At 37.8% G+C, this 27,803-nt stretch overlaps 1 protein-coding gene across 8 annotated transcripts in view; it reads left to right on the forward strand.

The window, feature by feature from the left end:
• LTBP1 (latent transforming growth factor beta binding protein 1) overlaps positions 1-27,803 on the forward strand; it is a 216,663-nt gene that overhangs the window by 33,478 nt on the left and 155,382 nt on the right. For all 8 annotated transcript variants that reach the window (XM_013300211.3, XM_055816603.1, XM_055816605.1 and 5 more), the window contains one exon: positions 2,109-2,397. In XM_013300211.3, the coding sequence (XP_013155665.1) occupies positions 2,141-2,397 (257 nt within the window). In that variant the 5' untranslated portion in view covers positions 2,109-2,140. The remainder of the gene's footprint in view (positions 1-2,108; positions 2,398-27,803) is intronic.

Here is a 27,803-nt window from a genome sequence, read left to right on the forward strand (position 1 = left end):
CTCTGTCTGATTTTTGTTTTTTAAATAACTTGTTGAGAATCTTAGAGCTTAATATTCATGGGTGGCTGTAAATCTCTAGAAATATATGTTCAGTATGAATGTGTGTTAATGTAAAAATGGGACTTTTGAAAATCTGTAATTATTATCATTTTTTTAAACAGATATGTTTATGTGATTTTTTTTCTAAAGCACTCCCAGCTGTTCACAGGGTGTTTCACTGTGATCTTGGGACATTTTCTGCAGGTGACCTGAATGATGGGAGTTACTGTTCTGGTCTTAGAGTCTCTCCAAAGCCAGTGAAACTTAATTAGAATTTAAGGCTTCTGAATCTATTCTTCAAAGGTATAATTAATTTCAGTCCTGTGCATATAAGTGAATTTTTACTGTTCATAGGAAAAATCTAGTTTTAAAAGCAAGACACAAGAAAGAGTTGGCTTGTGTGCTACAACATACGTTTGTTGTAAATCCCTTCTCAAGTTTACAGTGAAAATGGTCTTCAGTCTTCCAGCAGTCAAAGACGAAATATATTCTCAAAAAAACCCAGAAATGTAAGCAAGCAAATGGTTACTCTTTATGTTGCCAGGGAGATGCATAATATACAATTAAGCTAGCTCAGCTAAATAGTATTGAAAAGGAGATATGTTGCTGAACAACATATGGAGGGTGAAAGTATATGTGAGAAGAAACCCCTGCAAAGCTGAAGTTAAAGTTGTAGGTCAATTATGGTGCCATGTATGAGAGGTATATGTGGTACATCTGTATCAGATGGTATTATTATTTGACAAACTATTCCTCCAAATTAACACAGTCCCATCCTAATAAGTTATTTCATATGTATGCTTGTGTGTTTATTTTAATATATAAATACATATATTAAAACTTGAAGTGTCAAGTATTCCAGTTTGTTTGGACCAGGGCTGTGGACTGACTTTTTGAAAATATAAAGTAATTGTGCAGCTGGATGTACTTGAATATGATGCAGAATCACATGTTATGTTTTAAGATATGAACCTTTTTAGGTTCTTATTATGGTTATATTGTTAAATTTTATCTACTGGATAAGATAATTTGTTTTGCTATCTTTGTCTTATCTTAACATTCTCTAAATATGATAGCGCTGTAAGTTTAAGCATCCAAAATCTTGAAATTAGGCATACCTTTGCGATGTTATGTACACATATAACGAGCAACTGCTTTTTCTTTTTTTCTTTTTTTTTTTTTTGGTGGGATTTTTGCTTCTTAAGGTTTCTTGCTTCTTCAGAGTGGAATTGATCCTGTGTTAACTAGGTCTACAAGCTGGCTGTTGAGTCTAGGCTGATTATTCAGACTCCCTCTATAGTCAGCAGATAGAGAGCAACACAGTGTAATTAGTACTATCTGAGGGCAGGTATCTGAAAGCGAATTGTCTTTTGAATAATCTGATCCCTTTTCAGTGGTGGTACACAGAAGGTGTAGAAGCTAGGTCAGGCTAATCACAAGGACTTGTCTCTTTCTTCAAAGAAGTCAACCCCTATGTCTTCATAGCAGCAGTTTATGCTGCGAGCCCTCAGACAATTTCATTTGGGCTTTAGAGGGGGAAGAGATGAATCACTTCATGCTTCTCTGGATTGTTTTGGTCATCTATAATGTGACTGTAAGGATTCCTTCTAGTTACTACCTATGGAGGATCTGTGATTTTAAACAGTAAGAGAATCAATCCAAGCCTAGACCAGTAGTAAAATCTATGATCTGCATAATATTGTTTCATTGGATGCAGTTTGGTTGTTAAAAGTATGGGGAGGGAGGATGCGGGGAAGGAAGGAGGGTATAAAGACTGCTAACAGGAAGGTTTGAAATAATGTTATATTTCTTGATTTAACTTGTTCATTTCCCATTCTTTATCTCACCAGCATTTTACTTCTTGGAATTGTTCAAATGTTGTACCTGTGTTATGTAGGAAAGCAGTAAAAGCTACAGCAATTTATATACTATCTTTTGTGTAGCTTAGTAATGTTGTGCTCTCCTACTTCAATTATCATTAGCAATTAATGCCTTTTTTATTATGGGGAAGGTTTGCATTTTTGTTCACGCTTTGTTTCAAAGGTACTTTTTAAAATGTCTTTTCTTAGCTAACTGTGCGCCACCGTGCCAAAATGGAGGGATGTGCCTGCGACCTCAGCTTTGTGTGTGTAAACCAGGAACAAAAGGTACTTCCTGTGAGGATACAGTCATGCAAGAGACATCTTCCACTGGAGGCCGGAGCCCTGTTGTTCCCCCATGGCCCATACCCCAGCAGGCTGCCCAGCAGACCTTCTCTCAGAAGGTGCAGGTCCCACCGAAGGTTGGCCCTATGACTCAGATGGCATTCACCATCAAGCAGAAGCCTCCTGTTGGGTTACCTCAGCAAATGCAACCACAGTAAGTGTTTTCTTTGCTTTCAAAGGAGTCCAGTATGTTAGATTTATGAAACATTGTTGCTTGCAAGTATTTTCAAATAATCATACTTGGAAACTTTCAGAGATTTTTTTTTTTATTATTATTTTTTTTAAAGAACTTTTTATTTTAACTGTCAGACTTAAGTGGATTTTCAAGCTTCTGTTGCTTATGAGCCAGATCTTCTCACCTGAACAGAATATCCTGTAATGTCAGTCAACTTTATTTTCCTTAGAATGGCAATGCTATACAAATTTCAGAAGAGTTATTCTGAATTTACACTAGTGACTTTTTGAGTTAAACCTAGAACAGTCTGGCATGGAATTTCAATATCTCACATAACTGAGGAGAGTAAGATTTGGTGCTTGTGTTCTGAGTTTTCTTCCATTTGCATTATATTTTCTTTCTAAAAATAAGTGTGTATGGCTCTACTACAGTTGATACTTCTGCTTGCTTGTGTTTGAGGTTCATAATTCTATCTGCCTGTCACAGGTAGCAAAGAAACACGCCTCAAAGAATTTCATTTCTCTGACTCTTCAATAGCTTGTGACTTAGACTTTGTGTTATTTTCATTAGTTTAGATACTTCAAGTGGGTCTGAAATTTCTCTAACTATACTTTTTTTTTATTAATGTGTCTGACCTTAACTTGTTTCAGGGATGAAATAGGGGGAGGGAGGTGCACAGGAAAGTGGCAGGCAAAGTGAATGTGGGTAGTTCTAGGGGTCTGCAGCAACTACTGTCCATCAAGTTCTCCAGGTGAAGTCGGTAACAAAAAGTGTTCATGCCCTGTAACAGGTGTTGCTTTTCTGTAGCTGTAAGCAGGGTGCAGCCCATCTCACTTGTAGCCTCCAGAGCAAGATTATCAGGACTGAGAAATAAACTGTTTTCCTGTGCCCAAAACTATAAAAATGAACCTGAAAAGGGTGGTGTGTGATTATAGAGGTCTGCATCTGAGTAGTTATATGCTCCTGACAACAAGGTACATCCTGCCACACCTCTCCAAAGCTGCATGTGAGAATAGAGATCACTGGGCACTGCCAGTGATGTTTATTGTCTGGTAACCTCTTTATTAGGTTCTTTCCTCTTAAACCCTTCCAATTCCTTTTACGGTTGTCCTAGCTCATCTAATTGTGGAGCCACAAGCAAAACTGGGTTTGTACATGTCTTCTGTAATAGGAAGAGGGACTTATCTCTTGGAGTTCTAAACTCTAGCTAGTATGTTCTTTGAGAAAGGTGTAACGTGAGGCAGGGTGGGCTTTAGGAACAAATACATCCACAGTCTTGAAGGACAGAAAAATTGCTACCCAATTTTAGTATTTTATAGTATTCTAAACCCAGTTTCATTCCTATAAGTGAAGCAAAAGTTATTGAAGGGGAAATTAACAGTAAAATCAGTAGGCTTTTTTTTGCTCCTTCCCATCCAGACCAGTGGGACTGCTAATCCTCAGGACCTGGCTTCTCTGCTTAGCCCCATAAAGTGGGAAATAAAAAGCAGGAAATAAGTACAAAGAGGCCAGACAATTCCTGTCTTATCACTACTGATTCCTATAGAGTGTACTGTGTGTCTTTTTCTTTCTCCGTCCCTCCACACACAAGCATTCTCAATGAATTCTTCCTGTTGTGATAAAGGCTAGTTGTCCAAATTGGGTAATAAAATACAGTTCAAAAAAAAAGAAAAGAGGGAAAGAAAAAAAAGAAAAAGAATGCAGGTTTTTTTGCCTGAAAAAAAAAAAATAAATCTTTCTTCTTCCAAGCACTCTGAAACTGTCCTTAGAAGGCTTGTGGCTGCCTCTAGAGAAGACTTATTTTCCATTATTCCTGGAAAGGCAGAGTTGAGGGATAAAGGGTTCCTTTTGTATGAAAAGAGAAGATGATCAACTGATATTCTTCTATGCTACTACATAACATGCCAGGTTATGATGCTCAAGTGTTTCTAGAGCGTACATACAGCATGCCATGCTTCACCAAAATATCTGTTCCTGCTTCCATGAAACAACATCACAGATGTAGAGAAGGCAACTTCAGGCTAACAAAAACTGTCATCTGTTATCTGCTATCCAAAGTGCCTCTGTGCTTCCATAAGCAGTGTTAACCCAGGTGGGCTTTGTTGTTCATGTGACCTTTCTCCACCTATGGATTTTCTTCTACATGTAGAGAGGCCTTTTTACATAAATGGGACTATTAGTCTTTGCGATCACATGAAGATAAGTCTATTTCATCCAGCTTAATAATAGAGTGGGAAAATGGAAAACTGTGTTTTTGGAGTCATGAGAAAGCCAGCCTACAACCTTGGCAGGAACCAGACATAGGAGCTGCATATGAAATGGGCTGTTTCACAAAACCAAAGCAGTTGTACAAATTGCAGCGGAAGAAGGCGAATGTTTAGTTACAAGTATTGAAATGAGTGCTAGCTGCAGTTGTCGAGTAGATTATTAGAACAATTTACAGGGCTGAAAGATCCTTCTGAGGTCAGGTCTCTACCCCTGGTGCAGAGCAAACAGGCTAGTTCCTGCTTCAGTTCCTCTGAATGTTTTGAGCTCTAGCATGTTGTGTGAGGCTGTGCAGGTATTTTTTGAATGGTTTTTTTCTGTTCCCACTCCTAGAAATGCAGGGAAAGGTTGTGGCAGGACTGGAATCATGCATTGTCAGTGCAGTTGGTATGCTGATCTAGACACTGCTGCTATGTAGAGCTGTCAAGGACTGGTGAGAGTCAAGGCAGAACCCAACCTGGAACACCAAAATAAACTCCTAGAGGAGGCTTGTCTCTACAGTGCTTCTGTTTTGCTATCCTCTTGTCATTTTTTTTGTTTTGTATATGAATGCAACTTCTCCAACTTCAGTTATCAAGTTGTGTTCTTACATGTTTTCTTGAGATCATGGTGGCAGTGATACTTAGGGAATTAGGGAATTAATTTATTTCTTCCTAGATACCATTTTTTAAAGAATATGGTGCTGAACAGAAGGAAGCCTGGAGAGAGTTTGATTTCCTGGAATATTGTGGATTTATCACACAGGTAGTTAGGACTTGCAAAGTCACTCATAGCCCTGGGCTGAAGATGGATACTATCAGGTACAAGGACTCATGTCTGAAGAATGTTAGCATAAGATGTAGATGGCTGTAATTGAAAACAAGTGGCGTTTCAGAAACAAAAATCTACTGCTTATTTGAACCTGTTGGGAATTTTGATCTCAGTACCAGACATGCTTTGTGGTCTTGAATTCCTGTGATAGCTCTCCAGTAACTCTGGGTGTCCCTTTCACATCTCATTCTCTCATTTGTTGGCAACAGTATAGCTCCAACAGCTTGATTTTCTGAATTTACCAGCTGTGGGAACAGAAAATTTTTTTATTTTTTTTTTAAAGGGAACTTTCTAGTACAATTTTGGAAATGGTCACCGAGAGTACATCACCAACCAGCTGGAGCTCAATGCTACAGTGAACTGTCACAGCATTGCTCCTTCAGCCTCTTTTGGAAGCAGTTGTTGATGAAATTTCAGTTTGTTTTTGTGTTGGGCAAAGCAGAGCTCATCAAAGGAGAGGTGGATGTATGGACTTAAGGTGACAGATTAGACTTTGCTGCTGTGTCTGATGCCCCTAGAAATGTTTCCTAAGAGGTCCCCTCCAAACCTGTATTCCCGGATTACTGGGTCTAGTCCGATGCTATTACAGGCGGGTGTGTCCTGCTAATTTTAGTGAACCTGTCAACCTGTGTCTTAAAACTGTTTTTTCCTACTTTTTAAGGATGTAGTATTTTGTCCAGTATTTCCCCAATTTTTACTAATTGGCATGAGTGAATTCAGATAGAAAAAATAAAAAAGACTGAGAGAAGGACTGGGCATGCTGTTGTGACCCTACTGAAATCAGTAATGTAAAACAGTTATAACTGAAAATGGAATGTATTATTTTTATAATCTATAATTGTAATTTATATATTTACATATGTATGTAAAATAATCTGTAAAAGTTATTGACTTTGTGTGGTTTAGACTCTTGGCTGAGGTTTACTGCAAAATATTAGAGACTACTTTTTTAAAATTTCCTGTTTTGCATACTAGTTCTTTTTTGTTTGACTATATGTAATTTAGTTTTTAAAACTTGCAGTTCTGAGATTGGTTTATGTGATGGCTGACCAGGTAATGGTCTAAAAAAAGGCTAAAGAAATGTTTTTTAAAGCTTAATAGTGAGTGTGAGAGTGAATATTTCTGGAGGACGTCCATTTTCATCACCATTATGATAGATTTTTGTACTAAAGATCTACAAAGCAAGTGAAATATCACTACTCTTTAGTTAGTAGAACTCTGCACCTGAACTTAACTGTGAGGTCTGTTTTAAAAATACTTTATGGAAACTCTTGACCCGATATTAAACTTCTGTCCAAAATGACCTTGACTTTTTTTTTTTTTTTTAGGGAAACATGTTTTTAAAAGGAAAGCAAGGACTTTGGGGTAGTGTTGGTGTTAGAAGCATAGAAGAACTTAGGTTAGAAGTAGAGGCAATATGGTCCAAATCTCCACTTAAAGTAGGATTGCCTATAAGAAGTTGCTCAGGGCTTTGTGCAGTTGAGCTTTGAACATTTTCAAGGCTGCAAGGCTGGAGAACTCGCAGTATCTCTGGGCTTCTGTTGCAGTGTTTGACCACCCTCAGGGGAAAAAAATTCTCGTAGTTGAAATTTCCATTGTTGCACATTGTTACCCTTTGTCTTTCCACTGTTAAGTCTCTGAGAAGTCTGAACCAGTCTTCTGGCTCAGGTCTTTCCAGTCTCAAGAGGCAGTGGTAGACTGCAATATCATTGCCTTGAGCTGCCTTTTCTTTTGTTCAGAAGAGCTGAACAAACTCTTCTCCTTCAATCTCTCCTCATATGCTACATGCTTTAGTCCCTGACCGTCTCGGTGGCCCTCTGCTGGGCTTGCTCCATTGTGCCAGTGTCTTTCATGATTTGGGGAGACCATAACTGGACACAGTACTTGATGCAGTCTCACAAGTGCTGGATAGAGGGAATGATCATTCCCTTGACTTGCTTGGCTATGGCTGTTGTTAATGCAGCCCTATATATGACTGCCATTCTTCATGTGGGAGTGTGCTGGTCACTCATGTTGAGCTTGTCCACTGGGACACCCAGATCACTTTGTCAGGGGCTGATTCCCAGTTGTTTCAGCAGCAAATATGCACTGTTGTGTGGAGTTGCTGTATCAGATAAAGGACTTTGTGTTTGCCTTTGAACTTTGTGAGCTCATTTCTCCAGCTTGTCAAAATCCCTCAGGCCCTCAGTATAACAGCCGCTCTTCCAAACCTGAAGTCTGTATAATTGCTGAGACTGCATTTCCCCCCTTCTCTAGATCATTAATAAAGTTGTTGAACCATATTGGTCCCAGTATCTATCTCTAAGGAAAACAATTAGTTACCCAGTTAACCTCCTGTGAGTTGGTTTTTGTATCACTGAATACTACCTATTCAGCCAGGCAGTTTTTGCACCCACTTTGTAGCCAGTTATCCATATTTCACCAATTTTTATATAAGGAGACAACTGTGTCAAAGACCTTGCTAAAGTCCAGGTTAAAAAGATTAATCATGCTCATTTCACGCACTGAGCTGGTCATCTCATAGAAATCAAGCAAAACCCAAGTAAACAAAACAAAAAAACTTTAATCCAAGCTGAAACTAGAAAGTCTGTGATGACTTCTTAACTTCTGAAAGTTGTAGTTCAGTTGTTTTCATTCTTTGTTGGTGATACTCTTTTCCTTCAAAGCCAGGAACTTGTGTGATAACACTGCCTTCTTCAGGAGGAGACACCATCTCTTTTCTTGGGCTACACAGGGGAACTGGAGCTGTAAGCAACTGAACTGCAATTCCAGTGATGGTATCTTGGAAAATTAGTATTTTTGATTCTAGGCAAAATATTCTGTAATAACATTTTTGACGATTTTTCCTGTTCTTGGTGCAACTTGGGGTATAATCTGTGTTCTTAGGCACATGTGTGTATCTGTGCTCAGGGCTGATACACCTGAGTGTGTACTTGAGGATACTGAGTGTTTAGAGGGGTCTGAACAGATCCTTGGGTGAGCTATGACTATGCTGTTAAGATATGACCACAGACCCATGTCTGCAAGTCATGGTCTACTAGGTTCTATCATCCTAGAGCCCAGTGCCAAGGCTGTTTGATTTATTCAAAGAAAAGGCCATTTAAATCCTGTAAGCTTGTCTCAGCACGATGCAACATTGAGTTGTAACTGCTTCTCTTAATTCCATTGGTCAGATGTGGGTTTTTTCCAGCAGTTCTTGAGCCCCTACTGGTTTGTCAGAGGTGGAAGACTGGTTGTCTGTCTGCAGTGTTAAGCTGAAGACTGCAGCTCTTCAGTATAAGCTTGTAACGTGTAGTGGACTTGTGGTGTACATGTTATGGGTTCACTAATGCAAGGTGGTTCCAGGGAGAATCAACAAAGTTAATTTTCAATTGTGGGCTATTTGGGGTGGATTCTGAGGAGCCCTTGCACAATGCTTTTAACAAGTGGCCTGCTGCAGGGAACTGTAGTGTATCCTATTATCTCTTAGGTTATTGATTTCTTTCTAATTGACTTGAAAAATGTTGATCCAGGTCAGTTCTCCATATTGTCCTGTAACACACGTTCTTTTGAGAATGCCAATGTAACATTCCTTCCCACAATCCTGGCAAATTGAACACACTTCACAAGATAAACCCGACTTTTTCATTAACTTGTCATCAAGTTATTTTTCTTTTGAGTGCTACTGGAATATGTTCATGCTAATGTATGTCAATAACAGCAAAATAGAGACATAATGATTTAGTACTCCATGTGTATAGAAATTGCTGCCTTTGTTTTCGAGGCACTAATTTCAGGAAATTACTTCTAAAACTATACTGGTGCTTTCAGCTTAGTTGAGAAGAAGACTGTAAGTGACCATTCCAAACCATAGTGTTTTAAAAATATTTTTTTCTACCTTAAAAAAATGTGTGTCTGGCCATTCAGTGTTTTCATGGGCATATGTAGGGAGGTCTTAATGAGTAGTTCTAAATGTTCAAATGTTCTTTGTTACTGTGTTGCAAGCTGGTATGTTCTCTTCCAGTGTGGCTTTCCCAGTTTTTATTTTTTTTTAAATTGTACTACTATTGAAACTTTTCCCATTTATCATCCAGCACTTATTTTAGGAGATGATGGGAAACAATCATAAAAACTTCTTCCAGTGGCTTGCAGGGGATTGAAGGAACACAGTTTTTCATGGATAGCATGACTGGGTTTTCAGTTTTAGGAAGGAGTATCTGTATGTTAAAATTTGGTTTGATATAATGACATTATCAGGTGGCACAAAGTCTTTCTAGGCATTTAGAACATTTGCTTTTAAAAAGGTTGCTTTATTAGAAAATGTTTGTGATACCACACAGCTATATAATGATTTTATACTTGACTGAGACTTTTTACCCAAACAGGTAAAAGTAACCCACACAGGTTAACATTTGTTCCTCTAAGCGAACTACTGTGCAACAGTAGCAATTGAAGGATGTGGCTGAAATAAAATCAACATTGTTAGTAGCCATGTCCCTTGGAGGTTGTATGGTCAATAAGCTACTGGGAATTGTTTTTATTTTCATTCCTCACTCTTTAGAGCTCTGGCAATAGATTTGAGTAGGTTGATTTGGAAAACTAACATCTAATGTCAAAATACATCTGTACCGAAGGAAGAAAAGCAAAGTGAGAATAGAGTTTATTACTGATTTCAGGTATAGAAATATGATTTAACGTTATTCTGTCTTTAGAAAAATGTAGGTGGTTTTGTGTAGTGTTGTAATGATCAAATGATCACTGACCCAGGCATATTTTCCCCTCTGTTTTACCTATATTAAGGTTGGAGAAAAAGCTTACTACGTTTGTAGAAGTGTCTGCCTTTGGTCTTTGTATCAGAAATCTTGCTTAATATTTGATCTTCAGTCCTTTAAAATAAAATTAGCTGCAACTCTTAGCTGAGTTTGTATGTCTTGAGTATTAGTATAAGTTTTGGTATTTTCTTAACACTTCCAGCCTATACTAAGAATTCATTATTAACAGCCTTATTACATAGATAACTGAGACAGAAAGAACCCCTCTTCAGGGGTTTTACTATCAAAATGATAAGATTCAAGTGTAGTAGATAACTGGATGGTTCAAGAATCTTCATTTGGAGAATCATGTGGGCTGGTCTTAGACAAAGGCAGATGTATTTTCAGGGTTGAGCCTGTCTGATTAATCACAAATGCCTCATTGATTTCTCATCTATGAATGGCCTGTTCTGCTCATGATTTAGGAACCTCAACAGACATATACTTCATCTCTAGTAAACTTGTTTTCTTCAGTGCTAGAGTCTGAATACTTCACTGTGAAGTAGACTTTTTCCTACTGCGAAGCGATTTCCACTTTACCTAAGTTCCATAAAGATTATATATGACATGTGTCCTAGTACATTGATAAATTCTTCCCAGGAATCCAAAACTTTTGTTTTGTACAATGTGTAATCAGTTGCTAATCTAACCACTACCAAGGATGTTTATTACTCATGTCGTCTTATGTTGCGTTTTGGGTGTTACTGTTTACCACTGTCTGGTGAGTGACATAGATTTTTTTTATTTTTTTATGAGTGGATTTAAGACATGAGTGTAAATGGTGAAGAACACTGGGCAGCTGGAGAAAGCAGGATCTTCTCCTGATGTTATCGTTCAAATACTGGTTAAGACTTTGTAACCAGCCAGCAGTCTGTTAGAGGGACTCTGCAGTAAATCCTTGTTGATTTTCCTCTTTAGCAAATTTTCCCTGAATTATCTCAGTGCCTTAGAGAGAAGTGTTGGAGGACCAGAAGGTGGACTGTTAGCTAATTTGAAGTGTCTAGCAGAGATAGTGTTGTAAGTGAAGGCATGTCTGCTAGTGTGCTTAGAAGTTATGTAGGCAATTGAATCATGACTGCTTGACTTGGAGTTAAGCAACTTCCTACAGTAAGCAACGGTCCTACTGTTACTCAGAAAGGACTCTATATGTGGTATGTTAGGAAGAGAAATGCTTCCAGACTAATAGCTTACTGAAACATTGTAATTATTGAAGAGAATTTTTCAGTGCGTGAAAACAAAAGGCATCGTTTCTGCTGTTGAGACATGGAATTTCCAGGGCAAAGGAAGTATTTGCAATAAACCAGTCTTCATTACAGCTCTGTTTTATTACTAATGCAATCTACAGCTTTAAAAATATCTCTTCCAGATATGTGTACAGGAAAAAAAATTCTTTTCTGATAGGCTTTATCTGTTGTAATAATTCTTTTAATTTAAAGTACTCTCTATACAGAAAACTTATCATGTAGCTGAGGTCATATTAAAGCCTATAGCACCATTGGAGGATATTAAATGGAAATCTTCATCGGTTCAGATGCTATGATAAATGATGTTTCATGCTTATCAGGGATTTTATAAGCAGTTTAAAATTGGTTTAAACGAAAAGACTGCTTTTGGATATTCTATGCATAGGCTTTGTGTTTTCTGTTTTATTAAAAAGACAATTGAAGATGCAATCCTGTATGTTCTCAGTCAGAGAAATGAGTTTCAAAGGCAAGATAGCCTGTTAAAAAGGAGATAGACAATACCAGTATATATTATGTCATTGGGCAGTAGGTGGCAAGCTTTGCTTTTCCTTCTGCTTAGGGTTTATTTTCATATTGCAGAATGCCAGAATTTTGAAAAGGGTGGTTTTATTCACTGGAATATGTCATTTATTGGCAGCACATTTTTTTGAACCGACTATTTTGTTCATTGTGTATAATTGTCTTTCTATTGAATGCTGAAGTGAAGCCCCTCTTCTCCAAATAACAGATGGACACAAATCGATACGTGAGCTCTGTTGTATTCTCTTATGGCTTCGGTAGGCACATTACTAATACACAAATTAAAAACAAATGAGTTGCAGCCACAGTCCCAAATTATTTGGGTTCCTCCTGTTCAGCTTCTATTGTGGAGCACAGTACAGCAGCAGGGAAGAGGGCACAACACTTTTAACACAACATTTTCCCAAAATGGGACTTGCACTTCTAGCTCTGTAACTATAAACTGAAAAAGAAAAAGAACATTTTGCCTTTCTCCTGATGTGTCATGTCCCATCCTGTGTCCTGGTCCGTCTGTTCCTGCCATCCCCCCCATTCCCTCCATGAATTGCTAGTTTGGTATAACTCTTTTCACAAACCCAACCTGCTCTGCTAATGTGCAGGGTCAGGTATGGAGACAGTAAAGCAGCAGCAAATTGCCTAGCTGAAACTAAGGGTGCGTAGAGAGGGCAATGCTTGAGTGCTTGTCCTTAGGTACTTTCTGTTGTGGGTGACTGCTAATTTCCCTTCTCTGCTCAGACTTCTTGCCTAAAGCAAATCATCTGACAGCTGATGAATTAGCAGCCAGCTCTATGTCTGTACCAAAGATACAGGCGGCATAGCACCTCTCCTCCTGTGCAGTTTCTCTCAGCTGTTGTCCAGTTTAGACATCCTCAGATATTCTTCAGAACACATTTTTACCTGTTAGCCAAGTTAATTCTTTGCTAAGTTTCCTCATAGTGAGCGAGTTAGAGTTCTTCTTTCTTGGCTAGTAAAGTTTAAAAAAAGTTTGTACTGGATTAAAAAAATTACACTCCTCTCTTGTACTCTGTCCTTCACTGCAATTTACAGTAATTGTTCTGAGGAAGATCAGCTGTCTTGGATCTTCTTGATCCCAAACTTAAACAATATTATTATAGATAGCTATTTAATTATGTCATCCTCTAAATTCTAAAACAGTAAGTAACACTTTTTTTCTTACTAAGGCAGGACATTCTGCATGTTATGTATGGCTGCATATGAATTCACATTTTCTCTGCTGAGGCTTTGTGTCCTCACTATTCCTAATGAAGGTCAGAATTGGTTTGGGACTAGTAATGTGGTTCTGAGCTGTCAGTTGAGGGCATGGTTAACTTGTTGCTGCAGCAGTACTAGGCATACATGAAGGATCTTTGGCATTAACTATTGGTAAGTTGAGACCAGTGTTTTGAGGTTCTGATACTGTAGCTATTCTCACTTCTGTAGTCTTTGGCAGTGCTATTGATATGTGTGCTAGAACAAAAACTGGTTCAAAGGTAGTTACTCATCTCTTTTTGCTGCCAGGCACTGAGTCAGCCCTCAAGAACACCTCCATTCATCATTCTAGGGGAATGTAGTCATCGAGCTGCAGGAGCTGAAGTCACTGTTTAGTTGAAATGACTGATCTCCTTCAGGACTGGGTTTATTTGTGTTGGCAAAGAACACGGAGATGATTTTTTTGATGACAATGGTGTCAGCCCTAGTTCTGGTGTCCTTTTTGAACAGTCCTGGTGCATACTTCAGTGCTAGTCCATAAGATAACAGATAATTTGTGGTTACCTCTGTTGGATTGAGTATTCTTGCTGTTAATCGGGTTGTAACAGACCTAGGTCTAAAGACCATGGCCTTACTTAAGTGTGGTGTAAAAGGTAGAAAAACATGTATCTGTTGTAAAATAGGCTAGTCATTTGATAGATCCTGTTGGTCACAAAGTTAGGAAAACAGGGCAGATTGTTACAGCAAACCTGCCTTCAGGGAAGGCTTTGGTGTTTTGGTGGACGAAGTCCAGTCCGTTACAACTTGTTTGTAAGACCTTTTGGATGGGAACATTTGTGATTTTTACCACACCTGTTTTGGCTGAAATCTTTGGAGAGCTGCAATTGTCCAGTTTGCTTATGTTGAGAGTTCAGCAGAGACTTCTTTTGATGGGCTGGAGCTAGATAGCATCTGGCCATGTCAAGTACTGTGCACATGCAGTGAACTCTCAGCAGTACATTGACTTCTGTCCACTAGAAAAGCAGAGGTATCTTGGAAGGAATTCTGAAAATAAAAATATCACCCTTGCACCACCATGCAAGACATTCATGAGATTCGGCTGCAGCGTCCTGGATTATTGATGTTTCTGAGATTTTGCAGCCTACTTTTTGCATAAACATCTTGTTTTATCCATACTTGAGCTATCATCTAGTGAAGTGAAGTTCTCATAAACAGGTATTACAGGATGTTGTGTTTTTATTAGTATTTTTGAAAGGAAAAGGATTCTCAGAAATCTGAGAATAGAGTAGCATCTGGTTTTGATATAGAGATTTGAATTATAGGCAACCAACTGGGATCTGAAGTCATCCAGAGCTTATTCCAGACAGGAGGAAGCTAATCTGTGTGATGGCAACAGCCAATTGCCTTATGGCTTTATGTAGGTCTCTAACAGCACTTGCCTGAGTGAAGCTTTGGTGCAAGAAAAGGGTGGTCAGTGTTGGTGTAGTATCATAAATTGTTGCCTGGCTATACTGTTGTACAATTTCCTCTACTAATTGCATCTTTAGTGAGATGGAAGGATCAACCAAATGTGTGTAGGAGAGTCCTTCAGCCCCTCCCCTATCATTCAGCCATGACTCAGCTATGTTAGGAAGCCAACACAGACAACCTTCATTACAGTGAGATATAAAAGAGCTTGGTTAAGATTCCGATTGGCCTCCTTTCCCACCAATGGTAAGCTAAATTAAACCCCATCTAATTTATTTTTTATTTTTTTTCTGGATGAAAGTTGCTGTATTCTTCTCTATTAGGTTCTGTTGTGCCTGGAGTACTACATAGTAGACAATTAGAATTTTGCTTTACTTTTAGAAGTTTTGGATGAGGATTGTCTGGTCTAATGACCTTTTGGTGTTGACTGACTGTTCTGTCACCTTCTCTGTCCTTCAATTTGAAACAGATCCTGAGAATCCCTTAAATAGAAATGCACAGGAACCTTTCTAAGCTCCTTCATGATGAACACATATGGGAAGAATTAATTGAGACTTTCTTCTCTGGCCTTTTCTGTGTTCCTCTAATACACTGCTTAATTCAGTTTAAGACTTTTGGGATGGTTTTTCAGCTCATCAACTTTTTTCCAACTAGCTTTCATTTTATTTTCATACTCCTGTTTTGAAACTGTGAACTGCTATAGTGAATCTTTGACTTTTGTTCCCCCCCTTGAGGATATTAACCCTAAGTGAGTTTTCTCACTCTTGCGGCATCTCTTCAGTGGTAACATTTGAATTGGATCCTGTATGCAGGTTAGACCAAACCAAGATTTTATTCTTTTCTTCTCCATTCCTGGTGAGCTGATTCATGAAGATGTTAATCACATCTGAAAATTTTCTTTTACTGTTGTGCTGCTGTTTGGGGGGTAACTGAAATTTCATATCACTTGTTTCCTGTCTTTGTAGCTTCAGTGATATGGCAGCTGTCACCATCTTTGGACTACTTTACTAGCTACCTAATGCTGTATTTCCTCTACTTTGCATTGAAATTACAGTTCATGGAGGTGCTCTGTTAGTGATCAATATGGTTAATTTGCTGATCTAATTTGAGAGGCTACTCTTTGAGAAGTAGCATCACTCTTCCACCAGCTAGTCTGTTTCATATCCAGGATATTCCATGGATTTTTCCCAATCCTCCTAGTAGTTTTCCTTTCCCAGGGTAGGAGTGATTCCTTGTTAATAAGTCTGTATAAAGCTGGTCATTTTTTCTCCATTCTATTTCTTGAACTTGTAACATTTCATGTAGAAGTACAGGAACTTCCAATTTGGTTGCTGCCTCTGTTAAAAAGCATATAGTTTGCTCTCACTGTTACCTGTTTAAGTGTTACCAACTTGTGCTTTGTTCTTTACTTGAGCACACTGACTTCACTAAAAGTGTGACTGCATCGGTCGGAGCTGTATGCTTTCTTTCCCAATCTTCAATTTAAAAAATCTCTTGTGATATTTGTAAGTTCCATCAACCTAATTCCATTAAGCTTTAAATGGAGTTGTGTCTTCCATAGAGCTTTCTCTGTTCCGGTTTCTGACAACTCTGAAGTTGCCTATGTTTATACCATTATCTGAGCCACGCACTGAAACTGTCAACCTTGTTTGTGCAAACTGTTAGCAAAAAGCATCAAGCCTTAGAGCATGAAACAAATGCACTGTCATTTGGCACTAGCACACAGAAGCACAGAATTTGGGTTGGAATGGACCTTTAAGGACCACCTAGTTCCAACCCCCCTGCCATGGGCATGGACACCTTCCACTAGACCAGGTTGCTCAAAGTCCCATCCAGCCTGGCCTTGAACTCTTTCAAGATGGGGCATCCACGACTTCTTTGGGCAACCTGTTCCAGTGTCTCACCACCCTCGTAAAATTTTCTTTATGTCCCTCTTTCAGTTCAAAAGCATTGTGCCTTGTCCTTTCAATAGCTAAGGTTATGATAACACAGAAAAAGTAAATGCCTCTATGTAATTTCAAAATATATTTATAATACAATGAATGTGAAGTTCTTAAGAATTAGTCTAATTAAAGTTGTGGTACAAGAAACAGTCAACCAAGACGTAAACTTAGAGGCTGTAGGCAGTACTGCCATCTTTACATAGGCTTCATAGTTAGAACATTTACAATCTTAATACATTCACCTTTTTTTGCAAAAGTCTCACTGTGATTCCACACCTCCCCAGGATGCTGCTCAGCTACTTTCTGAATCACACTCCCAGATCACCTTGAAACAAAGTTAATGCTTTAGTAGTCATCTTCAGTGATCACCACCTCTGGACAGCGATATCCAAGTCTAGAATCTCTTTAGTTTAATTACTTTTTAAAGTATGTTTAGAATGTGACAATTTTTGGAAGCACGGTTAGACTTACTTGCCTTTGTATGGGTTTTACACTGGGAGAGCTCTTTCCTTAGACTATTTTACATTGTATAGTCTGTATATGCTGCTGAAGAAGGTAGCAAGCAGGTGTTGTAAACCCTGTACAATTGATGACTACTCTGATCTTAATTACTACTTTGAGTATTCTGTTCTGGTTTCTGCATGGTGGACAGGATGGTTATAGCACTGATGCCACTGTCAAATTAATAATTACAGTGAAGCAGAAATAAACGTATACATTTATTTACTGGAGTGAAAGCTCTGGTGTCTCTCTCACTTCCTGCAGTAGAACCTTGAAGCTCTAGAGGACAACTGCTGGTCACAACAGTCCCAGCTGTGCCGCCTTGCTGCTCTGAACAGCTTTTGTTGTTATTATATAATGCCTGTTTGGGAATTCCAGCTGTTGCACATATGCAGATCCTTAACAAGAAGCCAACTGCCACTCATCCCCCCTCTTGCTATTCCAGCAGCTTTTCAATGCAGAGTATGTTTTGCATCCTGAAGTATTTTCCTTCTATTGTACCCTGGAGGGCTGTATGTACATATATATATATATATTTTATGGACTGTTTAGAAATCCAGTGAATTCCTAAATTGGAGTGTCTTTTGTTGTGCCTCTGGAAGTGAGATAAGAAAGACATGTAACCCACAACCGTATGCTTAGAACATTTCTACTGGGATTTCAGGTGATGGAGACTGAAGAGAATGAAGCTGGAAAAGGAAAAGGAGGTGTATAGATTCAGTAAAAAAATATTTTTTTTTTCATTTTTCCTCTCTTTTCCTCCCATTCATTGTAAATTCTGCTGTTTTTGAAAGAACAGAGGGGAAGTGCTAATTCTGTGTGCAGTGCTCCTGGTAAGGAGATCTTTGGGGGTGATTCTAGAGTAGTCAGTTTCAGTCCTTTCTGTAATAGCTAGTCTGTTTGGAGGGATGGCATTTCACCCCTGCTTCACAATCCCATTGGAGAAGGGAGACACACTCTTCCTAGCTTCCTATTTCTATAACTGGAATGCCTTTTTTTGAGGGGTACCAGGTTTTACTTCTGGCTGCTTGGCTGCTGAAGGTCCTAAAGGAAGAGGACATAGGCCCTTTTTTCATAGTCTTCCTGCCATTTTGCCTTCAAGCACTTAACACATCTTTGGAGAACTGTTTGGTGTGGACATTGGCATTTCTTTTTGAGTGCTGTGCTATGCTATTGGTGCTCTTAACTCCACCTGCATGTGGAGTCCTTTAGTCAAGTGGGAGGAAAGTACTGGACTCACTGTTAGGAGTGTAGCTTTTTCTGAAATGCTTGCATGCTTTATGGCAAAGTTCCTTTTGGAGATGTCCTAGAGGTTAATCTTCAGCCTGCTGGATTCTCTGGTGGAATACGGAGTAAAACAGTGTAACTATGTAAAGTACTCGTTACAGAGGCAATATAGTGTTTAACTTTGCCCAAGAGTAAGATCTAGCAAGGCCTGGTACGGACAGACAGAGACCTGGAGTGTCTTTAACTTACGCACCATCTAGGTTGCTCTGTACAGGGTAGCAGGATGTTGTCATGTTGTCATGTAACATGAACTGGAGCTGCTTTTTCTACATGATGCATAGTTTATTCATACCAGGATGAGATGTTATAGCTGCTGTCTGCTTGAATGATATTTACTTGTGTCGTCATTGTTGAAAATGAAACAAATTATTTATAAGAAATTACCTGTGGGAGGTCTGGTGACAAATTTTCACTTTGGGGAGTTTGTTCTTTTGGAGCTCCTCTTCTTCCACTCCTACTTCATGCAGTGTGTATTTGGCCTGTGTGATCCTTGCACTGTAATTTCTGCTGTGCTGTGTATCTTTGATGTGTTTCACATGGCAAGATTGGAGTCCTGGTTTAGGTAGCTAAGGCTTACAGTCTATTACTAGTAATAATATTATGAAAAAGATAAATGTAATATCTGCTGTTTGTTTGCATTTCAACACTACCTATTTGTCTTTTAAAAAAGTTTGAAAGAGCAGCCACTGTTATTGTACTTTTTTGTAAGTGATTTCAAGTAGCTTTTTCTGAGAACAGCCATTTGAAAGTTATTCATAGTAAGCAAGGTTGTTCTAGGAAATGATAAAGCTTACAATTGTTTAAAAAGTAGCTATGGAAACTAGCAGATGATTCTCAATTTAAAATGAACATTCTTTGCTTTCCTTGGCTGTGCTCCCTTCTTGAAAATGTCATGCTTCCTGGGCACTCTACATTTTCAATTAATTTAGATTTCTTTAAATGGGCAAAATATTTATCCTCATTAACATATTTCAGTGTTTTATAAAGCTGCCATTTGCTTGGCTGTGTGTGTTTGGGGTTTTTTTGTTTGTGTGGGTTTTTTTTTGTTTGTGTTTTTTTAAGCTATATGATCATGAATAGAATATTTTTTGTCTTCCAAGTTGGAAATGTTAAAATTCATTCCTTTTCCAAGTTTGGCAAAATAAAGTTTCCTTCTTGAAACAAGTCCAAGCGTGCCAAGTTTCAGCTTTTAGTCTTTTTAAGCCAAAAGATTCTTTTCAGTATTTGTTACAAAACATGTCCTGAATGCTACAAGAGTTGGGTGGCTGGGCCTAGAGGTACAGAGTTTAGTAGGCATAACTTTCAGTTTGTTTAGATTATACTGCAGACAGGGCATCTCTAACACAAAAGGTTACACACTACCATTTTACTTAGATCATGGCATTTAAAAAAATAGTTGAGTAGTCTTTATTTGTCTTTAAAGAGAAATGGGAGCAGGGAGATTCCTCCAGTCTAAAAGAATGAAACCAGAGAGGCAATAAAAGCTGGTGATTGCCACACATTTCTTTCTATTCAATCTGTGGTGGCTGTACTGTTGTAGATAGAAAATGCTGTGGGAAGGCTTGTTTAATGTTCTCTCTCTGCAAGTACAGTTCAAAGTCAAAGTTTCTTTTTGATGCTGAGAGGGGTAGATTATAAGCTCTTTGCATAACAGTTGTCAAGTTGCTTGACATATTGAACTTGGTATAGCTTTAAAAAGTTTCTCTCTTGATTAATATTAGTGAAGTTTTAAAAAAACCAATGACTCCTATCGGAAGTAGTTGCTATTCTGATTCAACACCCCACTGGTGCACAGCATATAATGCTGCTATAGTAATTGAAAATAGTATGAAATCTTTCTTCACCATATAGAAACCAGTATGCATTCATTCTTAAAATCTTTAGCTTCTTAGCATGATAGTGCTAGGTAAAAAAATCTTATTTTTAGAGACTTTTAGCATGCTTGACACAGGCTTTCAGAACTACTTTTTCAGCTGAGCCATTAAACCCATGCTATGAGGAGCCATAACTGGTTTTGTTTCTGATTATATAACTTGGGTAAAAAATTAGTTTTAGTTCAGTTAAACTACAAATTACAGTGATTGTCTTATGAAAATACTACATGTCAATTGTCAAACTTGTTATAGAGAATTGAAGAAGCAATACATGCCTCTATTATAAAATTCAAGTGTCAGCTCTTGGGCTTTTCTGTTCCTTCCTGCTTCTCTTACTCCCATCCTTCCTATGTTACTGGGGAAAAACCAAAGAAAAAAACCCCTATCCTGTATAGTTTAAATGAGTTGTGATTTTTGTGCACTATATTTTTTGTAATTGTTTTCTGAATTGATTTAGAATTTAGTAAAATGAAATTATTGCAGCCTGCATGCAGTTCTGTGTTTGTCAACTTCATACAAAAAGTTTTGGTGTTCATAGGAGTGATCAGTAGATGGGAAAAATCGTTATGGGTGGAAGTGCAGGCCAAATTTTACCCTTTAGTATGTTGTTTTAAAATACTGTTCTTTTAATCATTATACATTATTTCACAATTAATATTAAAGCACTTGGAACTGTGAAACTGTGGAGCCTTATACAGTGCCAGGAACCATAGCATCTCATGCAGTAAAGCTACAGAACAGAGAATGCAAAAAATCTAAAGGTACTTTTAAAGTCAAAATATTGTCAACATCTAGCTGATCAATTTTAATTTTAGTAGGAAATAGCTACGTGCCCTGTACTTCTGAAACTGGGTATTTTTTCAGGTGCTTGTAGGTTCTTCAGTTCTGTCAAGGAAGATACTTGAGAGATTTCTTGGCCAAGTGTTCAGTGTGTTTGTGCTGCATCAATGGTTAACGCTGAACTGGAAAAAAGCTGCTTTTTAAGAAAAAGTATACACAGGAACTATTATTATTTTTAGTGTAACTAGATTGTTTTTATTGTGAAAACAGGCCTTCTACTATAGCAATTTCTATCTCCATGCAGGTATAAATCTGTTTATGAGAAAAAAGCCCCGTATAAGCTAAGAAGCAGCAGGCTGTAAGGATTATAAAAGGCCTGCCAGTCATTTCTGCTTGTTACCATCCCAGGCCCAATAACATAGGCATATGGCGGCTCCTGTGTGGGGACTTTTTTTTTTTATTTTGTTTCTTTTTTCTAAAACTTTCAACCTTGTGTCTCATTCCCCACACCCAGTTTGTTCAGTTGTGAAGTTAATATTGGCAGCAGAGGATCATCATCTAATAGTATCAGTACAGTCATCTATCGTTGTTCTGACTGGGGGGCGAACCAGCTCTGTGGGTAGGATGCTTGTGGTATCTCTCCATTGCTGATTGTTGCAGAAAGGGAGTGTTACACTACTCTAACTTTATATATCTCCCCTGGAAGGCAAGCTGCAGATTTATAAAGCGCCTACAGATCATTCAGCCATTTCCCACAGAAGAACAGGAACTGATCCCAAGATGGCAGGCTGTTTGGCCAGCAAGTGCCAAGGAGAGATTGCAAGGCTTCTGTATCTTTTGGTTAGCTGGAAGGGCAGAACCAGGGCCTTCATCACTCAAACCTGTTGTCTGTGGGTGTGCATAGTGGAGCTTACAGTGTTTGCTCATGTTGTACATGATCAGGTGTACTAATGAACCTGGGTCCAACAGGAGAGGATAAAGGCATTTGAACAAGGTAAGCCCCAAGCAGCATTCAAAGAACTGGAGATAAGCACTGACTGCTCCATCTTTCATTCCTTGTTCAAAAGCAGTGTGTTTAGCCCAGGGGTTCCAAACAGCTATGCCTTTTCATTATTAAATGGTGTGTAAGGGTAGGTACCTATGGTATTTGTTGCTGGAGTTTCTAAAAATAGCATGGAGCAGTGAGTCCTGCCAAAGGACTCAGAGTGTCGAGAAATACTAGGCAATTACAGGAATGTTTTAAGTGCTGGAAACAGGAAGAATGTGCTCAGCATCATCATGATTCAAGGTAGTGAAGTGACCTGGAAATGTGTAATGTTGTGTTTCACAGTAGTATCCACAGCTTTCTGAAATCCTTGTTACTTTACTGAGGTAGAAGTGGATTTGCTTCATGTAGAACTAAGGACTGCAGAGTTTCTACAGGCTGTTTGGATGTGGGGCTAAATACAAGCCTCAATAAGGTCTGTTTGGCAGGAATGATGGTTTCCAAAAGTTCAGTGGAACAAATTCTGCTGGACTGCTGAGTATGTGTAATTCATAAACCAGCTGGTACCACAGAATAGGTTGTTTTCAAAATACAGGCTTTTATCAGTGGTCCTGAGATGGTACTTAGTTATTTTGCTTATATTCCTGCCATGACAAATTATCTCAGTAGCTTTTGTTTGCAAGATGTATATGGTTTAATATCTGCATAAGGTTGTTTGATCTCTTTTGTGATTCAAGATGTCTTAGCCTATGCAAATACTGCAAACAATCAGTTTTGTCTTGGTTTTGGCAGTAAGCTGTCACTGTCAGTCATCTGATTTGAAAATACAAATTTTGATTTTGTTTATAATTAAGATACCTCTTTCAGTAAGGGAATGATTTTGCCCTTATTTTTCTTTACAGTTCCAAATATAACTACATTAAGGATGGCTTTTTCAGTTGTGCATATTTTTTTAAAAATTGAAATCTTGTATTAATGTTAAAAAATTCTTTATTAGAACTTATCCCTGTAGAGGGAAATGCTGTATGTAGATTTTTTTTTTTATTAAGTTAAAAAACCTAGATATATCAGATGCTAGTTAAAATGGTACCATAAACTGATGAGCTTGTGGAACTGAATTGCACATCTGAATTGTTTCATTGTGAAAGGTGCATAAGCATTTGCTTTTTTGTTTTATTCCTCCCAACCCCCAGGAAGTAAAAAGCATAAGTATTATACCATGAAAACTTTTTTTACAAACAAAAATGGAAAAAAAAAATAGGTATTACTTGGAATTTTAAAATTAATTTTTATATTTGTAGGTTACTGTGGTGCGTTAGCAACTTTAACAAACTCAAATTATATGTATATGTATTGATGGTATTCTTTAATTAGATGTGTTTTATTTTTTAATTGATTGTGTGCGTAGTTTAAATAGCATGTTATTTCTAGACGCACAGTCTGCTTTTTCTGGTTTGCTGAGCAGTCACTGGGTGTTTTAAGATAATTTAAATTAGTTTAATATATTTAGGAGTTCAAGCATGTGTTTCTTTGAAGTCATTAATGAGGAAAGAAAAAGAACTCTAGCAGACATTTCAATAATGAAGCATGCAAATCAAAAGAATGTGAGGAGAAGCTTCTAAATTGAGCCCTAAGGATGTAATTTCAAACACCTTATAACCTGTCCTTTTTATAGTTCAGACTTGTTGGAATGACAGTATTCAGCTTACGTTTAAAAGAAATCTCTTATGCAACAGGGAAAAAAAAAAGTATTAAAAATGTGGTTTACTGTTATGCCTGTGTATAACACAAACCTGTAAGTCACAAACTTCAGCAACTTAGAATGTATGTGTAATATATTGTACCAAAACCTGTGAACCAAAATTAAGCACTGGGACAGTATCAGAAAGAAGACATGTACAGCAACTGCATTTTCTTAAAATTCACTCTGAGAAGTACTTCTTATAAAAAAACCTTGTAGTTCTAGGGAAAGCAAAAATTTACATGTAGAGAAAGAAGGAAAGTGAATTTTTGAGGAGAAACTGGAGACATCCTTAAAAACCAGAGGAATGCCTCACAGACTTCAGATTTACCAAGTGCAAATAGGAAAACAAGCTATTCCTAGACCTCTGGAATGCAGTCTGGGCTTTTGGTCACAGTATTTTTATTTTTTTCAAAGTAGGCAAAGTGGTTTGGAATAGGAGATCCAAGTTCTTCCAGACATTGTTGGTTCAGCCGTATGTCAGAAATTCTTCATAGCTGCTTTCTTGAATTGAACTGTAGTTGGACTTACTTTTATAATAAGGAATTAGATCACTTTCACATACTTTATCCCTGTGTTGATCGTGGGCTGAAGTCAGGGATACAGTGTTCTTTAAGTTTGTTTGCACTTTGATGCCTTCCAGGGTGACAAATGCGGGTTTCAGAAAGTAGAGTTAGGAACAAAGAGGAATCTCTACTTTGGCATTTGAAGGCAGGGGAAAGGTTCTGCACATAGCATCTGTGGGTTTTAAGTCCAAAGGTGCAAAGCTGTGTTTGACAAGTAACAAAGTCCTAGGATGAAATCATGGCAAGCAATGAAATAAATGAGCGTTCTGCTGTTGACTTCAGTGGAATCAGGATTTTATGCTACTGTCTGGGGAAACAGATTGTATTAAAAGCAGTTTAACTGTTTCAGTATTCTTTTGCATATGTACTGTGAGCATTGTACAATCTAAAATGCTTTGCAGCATCTTACTAGATCGTGATGTAGGTCATTGTTTTACAGATACAGGAGTGTAAAGGAGAAAAAATGTGTGCCTATTCTAACCTTTTTATGCTAACTTCTCTGTCTCTGGAGTAAATTGTATTGGTCAATATAGCAAGATCAGTAGTAAAACTGAGATTTCCAACAGTTTAGCTTTCATCATTGATCACAGTACACTAGATAACCTTACCTTCTACCTAATTATTTTGGAAATAACAACAGTGCATCATTATAATATTAATTATAATTATAGCATTCGTTGGGCTCATTAGCAGTGGAAGAGTGACTCACTATTCAATTGAAATCCATGTTCACCTTTAGCCCTGTAATTTTTGCTGAAAATCAGGAACCTTTTCAGACAAAAAATATTAGTGTCTTCATATTGTCTCAGTTTACTTTTTGAAAGATTATTTTAACGTGCAGTTTTGAAGCAAGCGATCTTTTTCTAGTGGGATTAAGTTAAGCAAGTGAGAGAGCCTGTTTTTAAATCTAGATTCTGTGTGGTGTTTTTTAATTTACTTGCTGTATGAAATGTTGTGATCTATATATATGCCAAGAGTTAGTATTGATGTAATACTTCCTTTAATGTCTGAAGTTAAAAGGTATATATTATACTTCTGATTCTGGGACACTAAGCCAGTAGAGATATTCCTAAGAGTGCTGCTCCTGTTAAGCCTTAAAGCAATTATTCATGTCAGTAAATTTGGCTATATCTGGTCTCCATTATTAAACAAGCTGATAAGTTGATAAATAGTGTTTTGGTGGAGTTTTAATGATTTTTTTTTTGTGGTATCTTTAATAGAAGTAAAAATAAAGCATGTTGATTTTTGTTAGTCTGTTGTCAAGGTTCTTTGTCAAGGTTCTTTCTGCAGAGGAATTCCCAGGTCATGACAGTGAACAAATGCTTTATTAGTTCCGTTAGCTTTAGTCTGTTCTTCAGCTCTGCTGAAATGACCTCTTCACATCAGGCATCTTGTACTGACAGAAACAGGATTAGAGCTACCTTTATCTTTTTAAGACATCATACCATGTAGGCACAAGCACACAATTTCCCTGGAGGTTATTTATCTGAAAATCTGTTATGTTGAAAACATAGTTATGCGACATTGTATGTATGCAATTTTAATGAACAAAAAGTTATATGCGTAAATTTCAAGAAACATCTAAAATTCACTAAACTTTTGGAATTGCTGTCTTCTGATCCTGCATGAATTTACTACCTTAATTACTTAGAAAATATTTTGTGTGTGATGTTAACAATCAAAGTATTTGTAGATGTGTGTCACGAGGCTTTGGAAGCTTCTGACCCCCAAAGTTAGACTCCTGCTAAGTGCAACTGCTTGCTGTTAGCTTCCCTTTCCCTGGTTCTGCCCACAAGTGGAAACATCTTATTTTTGTGATGACTTGAAAAAAGGATAATCTTTATTACTCAGTTTTGTGGTATGAAAACAATAGATCATATGAGTTGTTTTAGTTCAGCTATAAAAGTAGTTGTACATTTGAAAGTTTAGATGTTAAATGTTCTTGGTCTAATACAAATAATATTTGTACCTCCAAAACTCTTCACCACTTACCTTTTCACCATCAGGGGTACAGCACAACATGTACTTCTGGGGTTTTTTTGGTCTTGCATCACTTCCAGACTTCCCAGATGTGTCAGGGAGCATGTTGTTGCATCACTTAAATTTAGGTGGCCACTATGGAGAAGAACTTGGATAAACTTTGCGTGTGGGTTTTTTTTTTTTTTTCCTGTCTTTTCATCATTAGGATTGCTAAATACTGTGCTGTAATTTAGTAAGAGCAGTCCCTGGTGTGTTTCAGGGAGTATATCCTCTACCCAGTGCAGTCTGAGAGAGCTTCTTGCTGCTGATTTAGTATATCAAAAAGAGCTTCTGCTGAGAAACACACATACTGGAGCTGGAGTCTGGATTTAATCTTGACATTTTCTAGGCTTAGCTGTCCTAAAGCACTGTGCATTTTATGCTTCTTGTCAAGTAAATTTAGAAAGCTCTCAGTGAGTATGGTTAAGATTCTTACTGTACAATAACTCCTCATTCAAACACATGAAGACATAGTTTATTCTTGTATAATGAGCACATGGCACTTTTTGTGTATAGTACTTGGGCAAAGTCAATATACTACATCTGCTGGTTGTTACATAAATATGAAATCAGCGTGTATTACAGAGGGATAAAGTGCTCTACTTGCATACTTGTTGTCCCTTATGAGTAGAAAATTAAGGTTTATTTACACTGTTTGTTATGCAGGAAACTGATATCCTTAAGCACAGGTATTTCTGATTTTTTTTCTGTGATCTCGTAATTGAACTTTGAGGTGTGCTTGTCATCCGTTTACATTGGCATCCTTGGAAGCAGTTATGAGTTATCATATCTTGTGATAGTTCTTCCCATAAACTGATTATGCAGTATTTGGAAAAAGTATTTCCATTTCAGTCTAGAATTTATTGCATTTCATTTTGAATTAAGGGCTATTTTGTATCTTTGTCATACATTCCCTGAAGAATTTTCTCTGGAGCAGAGTCTGACTTTTCCTTCAGGGCACTTCATAGAGTCTCTTTTAGCTTTGTGGGTATCATTGCTGTTAAAAGCTTTCCTTGTTGTTTTCCCTCAGCTCTTTATACCCAGTAATGCTTTGAGTTTTATCTTTTAATCCAGTTTTGTATGCTGGAAACTTTCACCAGGCTGATGCTAGAGTCTCTTGGTTGGTTGGCTGCAGTCAGCATAGACATTGGTAATAACGCGTAACAACTTCTGGTTGCTTCTGATGCACATTGTCAGGTTCATCAATGCTTGATTTAATCTACAGTGCAGGTACTCTGAGTCTTTTCTCTCTTCCTCTCTAACAACTATTAATTGCCTTGGGGGTTTTATGCCTTTTCCTACTTGGAGAGAAGTCTAATTTATAAACCTATGATGTGTTCCTTATTTCTGACCCCTTCTGAGAACCTCTGCTTATATCAGCAAGG

This window comes from Falco peregrinus, chromosome 11, assembly GCF_023634155.1.
Source record: "Falco peregrinus isolate bFalPer1 chromosome 11, bFalPer1.pri, whole genome shotgun sequence".
NCBI classification, from domain to species: domain Eukaryota; kingdom Metazoa; phylum Chordata; class Aves; order Falconiformes; family Falconidae; genus Falco; species Falco peregrinus.